The sequence below is a fragment of the Necator americanus genome, chromosome I (genome assembly GCF_031761385.1).
Source record: "Necator americanus strain Aroian chromosome I, whole genome shotgun sequence".
Lineage (NCBI taxonomy): Eukaryota > Metazoa > Nematoda > Chromadorea > Rhabditida > Ancylostomatidae > Necator > Necator americanus.
The window spans coordinates 4,439,505-4,454,117 of record NC_087371.1 but is presented as its reverse complement, the minus strand read 5'-3'; the positions used below and the strand labels follow the sequence as shown (position 1 = coordinate 4,454,117).

Below are 14,613 nucleotides of genomic sequence, written 5' to 3'. Positions count from 1 at the left end.
CTCATGGCTGCTATTCGTCCCTCCAAATACTGGTCACCACTGCTATCAATACCGTTACTTTTGCACCATATGCCACCTTTCTGGGAAAACATTATGTGACTGGATAACTGTACTTTTCTCTTGCACACTTGAACCTAACCGATCGTTTTTAGTCATACACTGAGCAATATTGTATTCAGTGCGAAAGGTGCATGCAAAGTGTAAGTGACAAACATTTCAGATCCGAAGTGGCTCGAGGAAACATTCCGGTCAATGGCTCTATCAGAAAAAGACGCGCTATTAATAGAGGAAAACGTCGTGAAGAACGCAGACGCCTTCGTGAAGAACGCAAACGTCTACGTGAAGAACGCAAACGTCTACGTGAAGGACGCGGTTGCCGCCGTAAAAACGGAGGAAAAGGATGCTCTAATGAAGGCAGAGGGAACAGAAAATATAGAAAAGCTGCGCAAATGAGGGAAATGGTCGGCTCAAACTTACTCCTTTGCCCAAATATTTCTAATTTCTTCATGGTTTAGCACTGTATTCAGGAAGCGATTCCATGCTTATACGAGATTGTTTAGTCTTACGACTGCGGGAATGAGATGACTGCCTATACCATAGCGACAGAGTGCGGCAGGAACACCAAACATATTTCTCGTCACGGAACTAGTGAGAACACCTACAGAAAATACAATGTTAAGATTTTTGACGCCGAAGGGATAATTGTTGAGGTTCGTCGGTACAGGTTTCATATTTTCTCGTTTTTTTTTTCTTCTTTTCTGGAGGGGGCGGAGGAAGAGGGGAAGAATTCAGAGTCCAAGAGGAGAGTATGAGTACTTCAGCGTTGCTCGATCACAGTAACTACAGCAGGAATTCTAGAGGCGCATCGTTGCATCACCGTCAAATTCAGAGTTCATTGCGTTTTGGAACGTAAGGACACGAGAACTCTGCGAATGTTGAGTTAGTATGGATGTGTGTTCATAGTTATGTTTACCCAGATCACCACCACGCTATGAGGTTGCGATAGGGAAAATAGTGGATTTTGTACTGGGGAGAGAAAGTTGCAGAGGCGTTCTCTCAAAAGTCAAGACAATGAAGGACTGCACAATGTTACAACTTCCCACATTCCGAAATTATTTTTTTGCACCTGTCAGTGTAATGCTAGTGCTTTTGAAATAGTTGAAAACGGACAAGAGTTTTTCCTGGTGTAAAAGAGCCGAATATTTTTACGTTCTCATTACAAGTGAGCTTTATAACTCCCAGAGAATTTGGAAAGCCCTAAAACTAGACAAAATTCGCTTCAGGCCATCAACTCGTGGTTCCATGAGATTGATACTGGTTACATGGAACACGGTGAGGGACAGAGAAACCTCTACCATTCCTATCTCAACATACCGAATTTCGCAAAGGTACGAAATTAAATGTTCTGTCATGATGCAGAAACTAGAGGTACGACCTATCAATAATACATTCAGATTGTCTGGGGAACCCATGAGAAAGTCGGCTGTGCTGTTGTTAAGTGCAGTAACTACGTGAAAGTTGTGTGTCTATATGGACCCAACTCGTAAGAAATGCTAAAGTAGAGAAATTAGAAATAAAATTGATAATAAATATTTCAGGTCGTTTGGAGAAGGAAATCAGATCTATCGGCTAAGACGAAGGCGCCCCACTCCGCCACCCACACCACCGCCCACTGTTCGGATATCTCCACCAACGCAGCCAACTCCGCCACCCACACCACCGCCCACTGTTCGAACACCCAAACCACCGCCACCGCCACCCCCACCTCCGCCCCCGACTCCTTCACCAAAACCGCACCCTTGTGGTCCCCACAAACGACCACACCATGGTCGTCCACACAAACCATGGGGCCCTTGTTCTTCAAACAGACGACCTCATCCTGGTCCTCCACAGAGACAACCGAGCCCTTGCATTGATTGTCATCGATTACGTAAACAAATTATTATACCCAAAACTTGAGTAAACAAGGTTTGTAGTTGAATAAAGAATGCAAGAATAAAGAAGCACTGATGTGCGTGATTTTGATAGACAAAGATTCTACATATCCACCTCTAGTCATCGGAAAATACATTTGACACTAATTTTCAAAACTAAAATTTTATGAATTGCTGCAACATTTCGTTATTATTTTAAAAATTTCATTTTCATTTTTATGAAAATTAACAACCGAAAATATTAAAAGGAGACCAGCGGTCCTAAATTGCCAACCTTTTCCCGCCACTTACGTTTTTTCTCGCAAAAATTGATCCTCCAGGTCTCAGTAAGCGTATGCGCTGACCAAACTCCTATATTACGCCTTCATTCAAAGTTTGTAAGCTGTTTTCGCAAAATTTCAATAGATTGCTTACTTTCCAAAATATCGAGTGTTGGAGGATTTTTTTTTGTTGCAGAAAAGAAGAAAAGACTTGGCTACTCTCATTCCGAAATGAACTCTAGATTATATTCCGAAACCCATTTGTTTTCGCTCATCTTCCCTAATCGTCGTACAAAATGTCGGAAAAGACACTGTTCTTTTACGGCAACTACACTTGAAACGCACCAACTTCCTGCACGCGCCGCATCCAAGTGCGAGCGGCCGAAAATCAATTATGTCTATCCCCAGGTATGCACGTCAAACAAGTGAATAGGTTGCTGAGAGAACGGGACGTGTACCTAGAAGCGCGGTCTATCTCGTAAGAACTAAATCAGCGCGAATGCAATTTTCATGACGAAAGGTTAGGGGAAGGTGAGCCGAGTCGCGCTGGGTTCCGCCACTAAGGACTATTTCACTATACCATTTACACTAGCTTCCTTCTTAGAAAAGAACACGAACCGAAGAAGAATCAGATGATTTATCAATTAGCTATCAAATAAGAATGATCAAATGGCCACAGTCTACCCGGAGTTGACGGTGATCGAGTGCTCGAAGTGTTAATGCGAACGACGAGCAACTAATGGTTCGATGCCAGTAAAGGTAATGCTATTTGGTGATTGCGGACCTCCTAGAAGACCTAACTTTGTCCTGTTGCACCCGGATAAGGAGCCGATTTGCTCACGAAAGGATCGTGAGGAAGATCCCATTTGTGACAGGCAGTAAGTGGCTGCTGCTATGCTTGTAGTCGTATTTCAAGTAGTTAGTTCACCTCTTAAGTGGTTATGAGGAGTTCCAGTTTCTGCTATGGCTTCTGCAACGGACACGCACGTAGTTCTTTCTGTTGATTTAGTTCTTCCGGTGGTTTTTGTAGTTCCTCTAGTGGTTGATGTTGTAGATCACCAGATACTGCAGAGAACATGTAGTTAGAGGAGGAGGGGCACTCAGTGGCGCCCTTACTTCTGAACAATCTATCTTACTTTTTCTCTTAGCAACTTTAGCTTTCATGTCACAGGTCGTCTAAGACTAATACTTAAGTTTTAGGGCCCCTAGTGATCTAGTTATCTGTTTCCAAAAAGTAAGGGCGCCACTAAGTGCGCCTCCTTCCTCCCCCAACCACATTTTATCCGAGATCGCTCCATTAGTGACTCCCTGCCGTACTTCGTCACCGCAGTTCGTACTTCTGCGCTCGACTACCCCAAACCACAGTACTCAGTCGATAATCATCAACTGCTAGTGCTTTGCCAACGCGTGGTAGACCTGCAAGCTTCTAGGACCACTCACCATACTTTGACGTGCGACATATCGCAACGCCGTCCAACCGTTTCGTCCAAGTTCTTGCGCTGGAAACGTTTCTGAAATACATTGCACGATATTTTGAACATAAATAAATAAATACTCTACCAAAGAGGAATTCCGCATCCGTGATTTTTAGCTGGTCAAATTGGTTACTGAAAATCCCGTTCCAGACAATTTTGTCTCCGCACAAATAGAATAATTGATGAAAAATCTCGGCCACTCGCTTCTTCATATAAATAGCCGCAATTTCGAGACAAGAAAAGGTCGTATCTGTGATTTTAGGAAAATCCGAATACCGACAAGCAAACAATAGAACGAGAACAAGGCGACGTACATCTTCTTATAGGATGACTAAACATTCACAGCACCTCCCATTACAGTGCATTCCATCCATCTACTAAAGCCTATGAACTACGTTTAGACGTTCCATGCCCCTACCATTCAACGATGACTAATCTGTTCATCACTGTTTCTTCCGTGATTTCTGGTGCTCTTATAATCGCTTCATTGTTGTGCGTAGTGATTCTTGTACATGACATCAATGTCTTTCATGGAGGTGCCATGAACGATCTTGAGGATTTTAAGGTGAATTTCTTTTCGAGGATAAGGTTTTCAACTAAGCTACACTGCAAGCGAGACATATCATAGTCATCTTCTCATATTGAGGTCCAAACAATCTCATAACCTTCGCTGACAGTAAGATCTCGATTTAATTCAAAAAAGTCAGCCAGTGAGGAAAATGCTCTGTTTTGTCCTATTTCACTTGCAATTAATAGAAAAAATTGAAGAACTAATAAGAATTCAGAAAATATCGAAATGGTACTGCTTTGTGAAGCAAACAAAGTCGTCTCCACTAAAACATAAACATTTCTTTCACCTATGCATTATTTTGTGCGAATTTTTTGGTCCGAAAAGAACTTTCATGAGTGAGTCTTTAACCCAATATATGACATTTAACACGGAGCACAATTGATAAAGCACAGATCCTATGAAATTTTCAAAAAGCATCCTTTGGTTCCCTTGTCTATAATATCTTGACTGGAAAAAAACGCTCAATTGTCTCAATATTTTGTTTCAGTATTGTTAAAATTTCCGAAGGTCCTAGTAGTACTGGCAAGACAGCATCACAGTTCTTCGGTATTTCCAAGCGCACCGTAGTTCCTTCGCGATCTTCGTCTCTTTTGATCCTAGAGAGCAAATTTTCTGGACAATCAAACATCAAGACAAGTTTGACATACAAGAAATAAACGCGGCGAAATCTAAAACTTTGAAGAAATTTGCGGTAAAAGTGGTTTAATAAAGCACCGAAAAAATTAAATTATGATTGGTAATGAAATTAATGTTATTTTTACTTATTTTTCGCAGAACAAAATTTAGTTGCTTTTTTCAACAGTTGTGTTAAACTGACCTGGAGCTTGGTGCAATTGCGTAAACAACTGCGCTCGTTGTGGTGCAGGAGATCCTTCGAAATATTTTACACTGTCAAATATTTCTTCGGAATTATTACTTATTTTGTCAAGGTCCACTTTGTTCCTGGTCTTTTTCAGATCATCGCAAACAACGCTTGGATTTCGATTATCGACGAAATTGGACAAGAAAATCTAACCGGTTCACGAACGAAGCGACAACAAAGTAGTAAAGTCACATTAGTGGAACCTGTCTGCCCACACGGACCTCCAGGACAACCAGGCAAACCAGGAGTTCCAGGACAAAGCGGCGCAAATGGTCGCAAGGGAAAGCCAGGAAAGCCAGGTCTTAGTGTCGCTGCACACAACTCCTGTGGTTGCCTCCAATGCCCTCAGGGACCTCCTGGATTCCCCGGACTAGATGGAGACCAGGGACAACCAGGTCGTCGTGGGAGGTTAGGACCTGACGGTATAGCTGGACGTAAAGGAGCACCAGGTCCCGATGGACCACCGGGAAATCCAGGAGTGGACGGAGATCCCGGAGAGCCAGGATGGCCTGGCATGCCTGGACGAAACGGAATTTGGGGTCGGGGTAACCGAGGTCCGCGTGGACGGGTAGGTATCGTCGGACTGCCAGGTGAAGGTGGACGCCATGGAATGCACGGAGCTCCAGGACGACCGGGTCCGCTGGGAATAGTTGGATCTGCCGGCAAAGATGGCGCTGCGGGTGCGATTGGTACCACTGGCCTACCGGGATTACCAGGTTACCCAGGCAGTGATGCTATTTACTGTAAATGTCCGATTCGTTCAGAGAAATTGGAAGAACCTAAGTCCTGACAAATGTTACATGAGTAATGTTGTTCGTACTAGTGTTCGCCTAATGAATTTTGTTTTTTTTTTGTAATTGTCACTAGTTGTAAAACAAAAGTGGAATCGACATCAGCAAGATCTACATGGAAAAGTGCTATAGTTTATGGAGTGTAACGAAAATATGGGGATTAGAGATGATTGTGAAAGAAGAAAAAGAAAAGAAAGAAAAAAAGTTAGCTAGACAAGTGTATTTCGAAATTAACGCAGAAAAATGATGTGGTCGATAACATTCAGCGAACCTAACCAACCTAATCGACCCTGTGACTACGACTCTGACTCTGGACACTCCGATGCGGCGAAGACCTGCACGTAGTGTTAAAACAAATGAGCTCTGCTAAAAAAGACGTCACTTATAAATGCCCGTGTAGCTTTTAAAGGACGATTAGCGATGTTCACATCAACCACTTTACAACAATAAAATAAATCGTTAGAAGAAAAGAAAAAGAAAACTCAAAAACATTAGCTCAACAATATTTCATAAAGGAGCACATGATATTGGTCGATAAATTAGCAGCCGGGGCGGGTGTAGTGTAGCGGCTAGGGGTTCCGCTTCCTGCACGATCGATCGGAGGTTCGAATCCGCCCTAGTGCTCACCAAGCCTTTCATCCCTCCGGGGTCAATAAATTGGTACCAGACTTGTCTGGGAGGATAAAAGCACTGACTTGACACATCAGCTAGCCACCGCAAGTCATTGTATAGGCCAGATACACGTTCGTAAACCTCAAACGATTCTGAATTGAAGTGAACGTGGAGGCGCATCCCAAGCGGATTGATTAACGCCACAAACTTTAACTTTAAATTAGCAGCCGGATTGTATGAAGGAACCTGCAGACTTTTCGGAATGATCGTTGTGGGAACCTGCTACTGAGTTACAGTAAGGCAAAATGCACATCTTACAAATGGTTCGGCGTGTTCCATGGAAAAAGAGATTCCAATAAAAAAAAAGGTTTCCGGCGTTTACCAACTCGTCAACTCGTCTGCAGTAATGAGTCAAAGCCTCCCACGTAAATTTATAGTCGTTTGAGGAGTATTTATTTATTTATTCAGCGTTTGCGACCTTCACAATAAGTTGCTGGACCTAGCTGATATATCATGTCAGTGTTTCTATTCTCACAGATAGGTCTGGCACCAATCTATCGTATTAGGAAGGACGTAGGATTAGTTGGCGTAGGGCGGCTTCGAACCATCAAATTCACCACTAATTGCTTTACAAAGGTTACCAGCAAGGATAACTGCATAGAACATTACAACAATGCCAGAGCTTTTCTCCTACACACAAGAGATGGAGCTAACATGGCAGAGCTGTACTAATTCCGTAGTCGGGCCAAACCACATGAGTCACGAGTGTAGTTGCGGTGCATTTGCGTACACGCTCGAAATGGCGCGGTGGAGGCAGCAGTTGGAACCGAGGTGGGACCGTCGCAAAGTGCAGCGATAGGTGGTGCCAGCAAGGGTTTCACCACGGTCCCAGCCGCTATGCTCCAGCGAAGTGCCTCGAGAGAAGCCGTGTGCGCAATTGCGTACGTAGTCCATGTCGTTTTGACCCTACTACACCATAGTCCTTTCAGAACGAACTGATCGATGGTGCATTGTGGCGTAAACAGCCACGTATATAATCAATAAGTTTTTCATCATGTATCCTTTTGATTGCACATGATCTCTCAATAGTTGTACTCACAGAAGTAAGTTTTTGTAGCTGAATTCTATCCAAACTGACGAATTATGGAAGTTTTTCTGCCGGTTGTCTACGGCACCGACACTCGGCAAAAGATCGCAGCACAGAGATCAGGAATTTCTGGCCAGGTTTTCGAGCATACGCTGTATGTGCTTGGCGTGAATCAGGCTGGATTCCGCCTGGTCGGCACGTCCTTCGGCATCCTCTAGCTCGTGCTGGTATCGTCTCACTCTCTGCAGGTTCGCCATCGTCACTGATTCCTGAACAAAAAATTAACATCTGGAAGCTTCTGTTACTTAACAGAGATGAGGAAGATATTCAAGATGATCGAAAACAGTGCGAAACAAAATCACTAAATACTGACAGCTTCGGCAAATTGCGTCTTCTGGATATTCAACTTCTCCTGGAGACGGTCGGCAGTATCTTGGGCCATGACAAAGTTCTTGTGCTCCTCATCCACCAACTGCTGGATCTCTTTGATGCGGCGGTCCTTCTTGCGCAGAGCGTTTTGTGTCTCTTTGTGCCTGCACAGAAACAAAAATGGACATGTTAGGAAAAATTTTGATCATTACTAGTTTGATCGCCTCAAGAAAAGTGAATGTACGAACAAAACAAAAGAGAAAGACACAAAAAGGCCCTTCGATGTGTTGTGCACCTCGAAAAAATCATTTTGTTGTGAACCCTAAAAGTTTCAGTACTACCTGCGGGTCTCCTCATCGAGAGCGGTCTCGAGGTCTCGAATACGGGTCTCGAGCTTGGCAATAACACGTTTTCCTCCGAGAAGGGCAGCGGCTTCGGCTTCCTGGATCGGTACTTGCAATTGTTTCACTTGAAATGCAAGTCACTAAGCAGTTCAAAATGTTCCACGTCTGCGATGATTCTCAGCTTGTCTGCTCTTCGAGAGACTAGTGAAGGGCATCAACCTTCATCGAATGTTCTTGTTCCTCGTGCAGTTGTTCGACAACGCGCGCTGCATCAGCAAGGGCACGGTTGGCGCCCTCGTCGGCAGCATGCAGTTCCTTTGTGACCTGAAGAGAGGCATATTTGCTGGTTTTTTTCCTGAGAACTGAGATTTTCCTAAGATGACAAATATCGCCAACCTCATCGAGATCGGCCTGAACGGTGGAGAGTTCGGTTTCAAGTTTGTTTTTGATCGAAGTAAGGTTGTTGTTGATGGCAGTAAGATCGGCAATGCGTCCATTGGCCTCTTCGAGATCGATCTCAGCTTGTCTGCGTGCACGGATAGCGTTGTCAAGGGCGGTTTTAGCTTCTTCGAGTTCAGCAGAAAGTGCAGCTACCTGCAAAAGCATGCTCAGTTGATGCAAACATTCGCTCCCTCAAATACACGTTGAGTACACATTCTTCGAATTGTCACAAAGAGAAGAATGTATGGTCTTCACCACACCGATAACTCCGAGCTGATGATTTATAATCGCAGAAAAATGCGGCAGTTCAGGCTACTGTGGCGATTATGACGCTGTCAGGAAATGCGCTGTGCAACTATCGACACTCGTTAGCCTCCTGGATACGCGACGGTACATTATGCGGGTACCTCTTGACTGGTCCCCACATTGTAACTCAACATAATTATACGAAAGGATCAAATGCATTTACAACAGAACTCTTAGCACAAATCTGTGGCATTCCAAATGAAAAGAGACTTCTTTTGTAGCACTAAAATAACTAGTCTCAAATATCAACCGGGAACTGAGAACAACTAAACGAAACGACAAAAATAGGAACGAAAAAACAGCGACGACAAAAAGGTATTTGCTCATGTCAATCAACTTCATGAGATCTTTTCCTACAACTTAACTCCTAACTCCAATTTTCCTCTTGTAACCCTTTTAATGTCCTGACCGTACGCTTAGTGAGTCAGAAAATGAGAACAACACCTTTCAAGTGACCAAAGATCCTAATTTTCTGCCTTTTTAATTCACTTTGATCGTAAGAAACCGTATTTTAAAAAGCAATCCGATTTTTTTCAAACCAAAGAGACGTTTTCGTGCTTCTCAATATTAGTTCCATTGGGTTCACTTCAGGTGATTTCGGTGGAAAGTCAACTACGTTAAGACCGTATAAGACCTCTTATGAGCTGGTGGTGCGTTGTCTTGCGCAAGCTCTCCGTATGCTAATTTAGGTAATTGTGAAAAATTTTAAAGGATGAAAAATGTGTCACTTACATAGCAAAATAGACGAAAAAGACGCGCTTCCGCTATTTTTCGTCGTTTTTTCACAACTCTTCTCAATTTGATTTCTATAATAATTTCCGTTATCTGTCGAAAAATTAGCGAAATTACTGTACAACAGGTACTACTACAACCACTGCAACAACATTAGCTACAACTACTATACCAAAAACAATTACTACTGGCATTGTTGTGGATGTCGACACAGCTGAAGAAGAGAAACTTTGCTGAACCCAAACACGGAACATGTCCATACAAAAAAACAGCAAAAACGGTTGGTCATACAAGTATGCGTCGTATACAATACGGGTTTACACTAAGCGAATAACATGGTGAAATTCCCATCCTACAACACCTCCCCTTTCAAGTTATGTCGTGTCGAGTTCTTCGTGGGCCCACCTCGACGCCGGGTTGCCGAAGGGGTTGCGGTCGTTGAGAGGAGTCGGCAGTCAGCGTTGCATCATGGTCCCTGCTCGCGGGGTCGAGTAGCGGTAGGTCGAACACATCCAAGAAAGTGTTAGTCGCAGTTCTGCCGATCCTAGATCGCAACTGGTTTACGTGCCTAGTCCATACTTCGTTTCCAAAGCGAACAGTGTAGGCTATGTTTCCAACACGGCGAATGATGAAACCGGGAGTCCAAGTGGGTTTCTGACCTCGATAATCCCTGGCAAAAATCGCGACTTTCATCTCAAAGTTGCGGCGTCGTGTTCCATTTCGACGATTGAATTGAGATTCCATTTTGAGATCTCGTGTACCGTTTGTGCGATCTCTAGAAAGTAACATTAGATTGATTTCCGTTCGCAGTTGGCGTCCCAGGAAGGCTTCGGCAGGTGAACGCTGGTCAGGTGCAGACGGGCAGAGAGTGGAGCGATATACCATCAAAAACGTCTGTAGTGCGTCCAATGTTGGTTCCTCCCCCTTCAGCTTGGCAAGTCCTCTTTTCGGCAAGTGTCCACAAAACATTCTGCTTGTCCGTTGCTTTGTGGATGGAACGGCGGCGTGCGAATGTGCAAGATTCCTCAGGAACGGCAGAATGGAGTTAACTGAGACGACGTGAACTGTATTCCGTTGTCCGTGACGAGCGTCTTTGGATTTCCAAACTTGGCAAAGATGCACTTCATTGCGTGGATAGTAGAGATCGAAGACATCTGGACGATTTCCGGCCACTTGGATTAGGCGTCCACGATAAGTAGATAGTATCGTCCTTCCATCGGTCCTGCGAAATCAGCATGAACTCGAGTCTACGGCGAGTGCGGCTTCGGCCATGAATGTAGTTGAGCTTTGATAGGATCCTTTGCCACGTATGCACATCTTGGGCAGGACTTGACGAGTTTTTCGATGTCCGAATCCATCGTAGGCCAATAGACAAAGCTTCTTGCAAGCATTTTCATCTTTGTTTGGCCTGGATGAGTTTTGCGTAGTGCTGAAAGAACACGATGTCGAAGTGATTTTGGAACCACTATGCGGCATGCAGTGAGCGGACATCCTTTAACTGTCGTCATGGTATTTCTACGATTGTAGTAGTGCCACAGAGGAGAATGGCAGTTGACCTTGGGCTAGTTTCCGGACTTCGTATAGTTGATCACAAGCTGGATAAGACGATCGGCTTGCGTAGCAGTCCGAATGGATTCGGCGGATACTGGAAGATGACGACAGTTCTCTGAGAACTCAGAAATGACATCTGCATCTATTGAGGCGATAACGTAGTCCTCCGGTATCGATGATTGTGAAGAGATGAGAAGGTGAAAGAGCATCCAGTTGGCCGAAATCCTTTGTATTGATGTACTCGATATTGAAGCTGTAGTTGAGCAGCATCGTGGCCCATCGCTGAAGACGGTTGGCACTGTAGACCGGAACTCCTTTCTTGCTTCCGAAGATTGCCAAAAATGGTTGTGGTCAGTCCTCAGCGTGAAATGTCGTCCATGGATGCAGATGGAACTTCTGCACGGCGAAAATAAGAGCGAGTGCTTCCTTCTCAATCTGGCTGTAGTCCTTCTGTGGTTGTGTCAGGCAAAGGCTTGCGTGATAAATGACCTTCTCGCATCCATCTGCGAAGCGATGTGAGAGGGTTGCTCCCATTCCGTAATTTGGAGCATCAGCGGCAACGATGATCGGGAGACTTGAGTCAAAGTGGGTCAACAGGAGATCCGAGCTTAGGATTGCCTTAATCCTGTAGGAAGAAGACTGGCACTGCGGTGTCCATACGTAGACAACATCCTTTTTTGCAAAAGTGTCCAAAGGCGCGCGTAGAATGTGGAGATCCTTGACGAAGTTTCCGTAGAAATTGATGAGTCCAGAAAAGAGCGAAGTTGACTGACATCCTCCGGAGCGGGCGTCCTCTAGATAGCTTTGATCTTTTCAGAAGTCGTCTTTGTGCGTTAATGACGAACCCAAGGTAGGTGAACTTCGTCTGCAGGAAAGCACATTTGTCGAGTCGAACGCGGAATCCGTAGTCTTGAATCCGCTTGAGTACGGCATCTAGTCGGACATTGTTTTCGCCGATGGTTTTTCCAGTAACCAATATGTCGTCGAGATAGGCGGCAGTTCCATCTAAGCCAGCGATAAGAGCATCCATACATTGTTGGAATATACCAGGAGCTGGTTTCACTCCAAATGGTAGTCGGTTGAAGTGATACAGTCCACGGTGCGTGTTGATAGTGAGTAGCTGCTTTGAGACGTCGTCCACTTCCAATTGGAGATCTGTTTCGGCTAAGTCGAGCTGTGAAAAGCGTCTCGCAAATACTGACGTATTTTGTCCAAACAATTCCTTCAGAACAGCCACGGTGTCCGTTAAGGGAACATCGCATGCTCTTTTAGGGAGAATATGGTTCGTGAAACGGCATATGTGACGGCGTCAAGTTTGGAAACGATTAGTCGAGCTTTTACTGCATCGTCCAACGTAGCACCGTCCTTTGAAATTACATCCTCGTGGCGGTTGTACCAGACCTCGAATGTACAACCATTTTCCGGATCGTACACGAACATCTGCAAGCGTGCCGATAGAGAATTTGTGACGAAATCGCCTTTGGCGACGGGTACTGTTGGAACGGCTGGGTGTGAAGCGGAGGCCATCTTTCCATACGTTTCATCAGCTTAGTGAACATTTGCTGCTGTACCTTGATTTGGGCTTCCAAGATGGTACGCAGAGTTTCAGCATCCATTTTGGAGTTGCTGTTCAGTGCGCGGCACGACCGCAGCGACAGCAAATCGAGCGGGCTCACAGACTGGGCCGAGTGAGTGTCCACTCACCAGTTCGGACAGGCAAAAAAGGGCTGTGCTATCTTGAAACCTCACCCTTGATTCGATCCTCTTGGAGGCCGACCTAAAGTCCTTGTACCGGAAATCGATCCTGGATGGCAGAAACAACAGGGTGGTCGTACAAGTATGCGTCGCATGTAATATGGGTTTACACTAAGCGAATAACATGGTGAATAATACACTAATAAGTCAGAAAGAACCCTTAATCTGTACACAAACTGCGAAAAGTGCATTCTTTAGACGACATGAGCATGTTTTGTAGCATGATTAGCAAAGGCTCTGCATAAATAATGATTGTAGTGGCAAGCTGAAGATCCAAAAAACAAAAGGCAATAAACCAAATCATTCTCCTAAAAACGCAAAACTAAGGAGGGATAAATGCAAATAATTTTCTCGGCAACACATTTTGGACGTGCAGTTTTGGCCAATGAAAAAAACATATGTATAATCGGAGCGAATTACAAAATTTATTATTATTATTATTATTATTATTATTATTATTATTATTATTATTATTATTATTATTATTATTATTATTATTATTATTATTATTATTATTATTATTATTATTATTATTATTATTATTATTATTATTATTATTACACCATTATAATTGAATTAATCCTTCTTTTTATTTTTATCATCATACGTGGCCAAACGTCAGACCACAGTAAATTTTTTCTTCTAAAATTAATTCCTAAATCTTCTTTCGATTTATAATGTTTCTATGCTGCTATACATCAGTCATCCATTGTCATATGCTGATTATACAGTTTCTTCAGTTGCCTTTTCACATTTCGATTAAGGTTTTGCTTAAAATGTACGTCCACCAATAAAACCGTTGATACGTAATTCTTCACGATCGTTTTCGTTTATATCACCATAATAATACGAGAATTAAATTGAATCCTAGGCTTTAAAAAGGCAGCAATCAAACGCCTGACGATTATTCTATTGTTCAATTGCAACGAAGCATTTTTGACGGCGATATCCTCCCTGACCAACGATATCTCGGTTCTTCTCAAATAATCTTTCTTTTTTCGCTATCACGATATCTTTCACTTCTTTGGAAGAACATAGAAAGAAAACATTGCGTTGAAAAATCTCACAGGATGCGTTCGGCATTAACACAGCATTGCAAAATCCAACGGTGGTCCACACAGTGGTTTGCGGCACACACCTGTATCACCCCACGAATCTGGAGTGGTGCACGTTTCAGGTGGGTTATGCCTGTATGGGAGAAGGGTGATTCCGTCCATTTCTTCCTAACTGCCAAAAAAAAATGGCGCGTGCTCAAGACTGGCGCACTGCAGTCGAACTCATCGCAAAAAATAGTGATCCGGAACGCTTGAAACCGCCTCTTCCGGATCGTTATTTTCGGCGATTAGGAAGAAATGGACGGAATCACTCTCCTCCCCGTAATATACGATCTATAGACATAGCCCGCCTGAAACCCACACCACCTCAGATTCGTGAGGTGATGCCTTTAAATCAGTGCCCCTCATCTTCGAAACACAATCATTTCGAAGCAATGACTTTCTACCATTGCGATAGTAACGTTCGCA

General features: G+C 43.8%; 4 protein-coding genes across 7 annotated transcripts; 3 read left to right on the top strand and 1 right to left on the bottom strand.

The window, feature by feature from the left end:
- Positions 1-3: 3 nt before the first annotated feature.
- On the top strand, positions 4-1,959 carry RB195_004454 (uncharacterized protein; the record flags this gene model as incomplete). 2 transcript variants are annotated; one of them, XM_064182306.1, is made up of 6 exons in its annotated part: positions 4-95; positions 221-461; positions 561-710; positions 1,284-1,388; positions 1,455-1,543; positions 1,599-1,959. In XM_064182306.1, the coding sequence occupies 6 exons, from the start codon at positions 4-6 to the stop codon at positions 1,957-1,959; spliced, it is 1,038 nt and encodes a 345-aa protein (XP_064033573.1). The 2 variants fall into 2 exon arrangements, with proteins under 2 accessions (XP_064033573.1, XP_064033574.1); XM_064182307.1 differs by lacking the exon at positions 4-95 and having other exon boundaries at positions 192-461.
- Positions 1,960-4,096: 2,137 nt separating this feature from the next.
- On the top strand, positions 4,097-5,892 carry RB195_004453 (uncharacterized protein; the record flags this gene model as incomplete). The annotated part of the gene is made up of 2 exons (XM_064182305.1): positions 4,097-4,234; positions 5,197-5,892. 2 exons carry the CDS (start codon positions 4,097-4,099, stop codon positions 5,890-5,892), a joined length of 834 nt encoding a protein of 277 aa, XP_064033572.1.
- Positions 5,893-7,646: 1,754 nt separating this feature from the next.
- RB195_004452 (uncharacterized protein) lies at positions 7,647-12,862 on the bottom strand (the record flags this gene model as incomplete). 3 transcript variants are annotated; one of them, XM_064182302.1, is made up of 9 exons in its annotated part: positions 7,647-7,861; positions 7,962-8,125; positions 8,303-8,403; positions 8,525-8,629; positions 8,702-8,899; positions 10,190-11,006; positions 11,100-11,192; positions 12,181-12,509; positions 12,737-12,862. In XM_064182302.1, 9 exons carry the CDS (start codon positions 12,860-12,862, stop codon positions 7,647-7,649), a joined length of 2,148 nt encoding a protein of 715 aa, XP_064033569.1. The 3 variants fall into 3 exon arrangements, with proteins under 3 accessions (XP_064033569.1, XP_064033571.1, XP_064033570.1); XM_064182304.1 differs by lacking the exons at positions 12,181-12,509; positions 12,737-12,862 and adding an exon at positions 11,494-11,605 and having other exon boundaries at positions 11,114-11,213; XM_064182303.1 differs by lacking the exons at positions 7,647-7,861; positions 7,962-8,125; positions 8,303-8,403; ... (2 more) ...; positions 10,190-11,006; positions 11,100-11,192 and adding an exon at positions 11,687-11,960.
- A 63-nt stretch (positions 12,863-12,925) lies between these two features.
- On the top strand, positions 12,926-13,665 carry RB195_004451 (uncharacterized protein; the record flags this gene model as incomplete). Its single annotated transcript, XM_064182301.1, has 2 exons — positions 12,926-13,023; positions 13,503-13,665. The coding sequence occupies 2 exons, from the start codon at positions 12,926-12,928 to the stop codon at positions 13,663-13,665; spliced, it is 261 nt and encodes an 86-aa protein (XP_064033568.1).
- Positions 13,666-14,613: the final 948 nt, after the last annotated feature.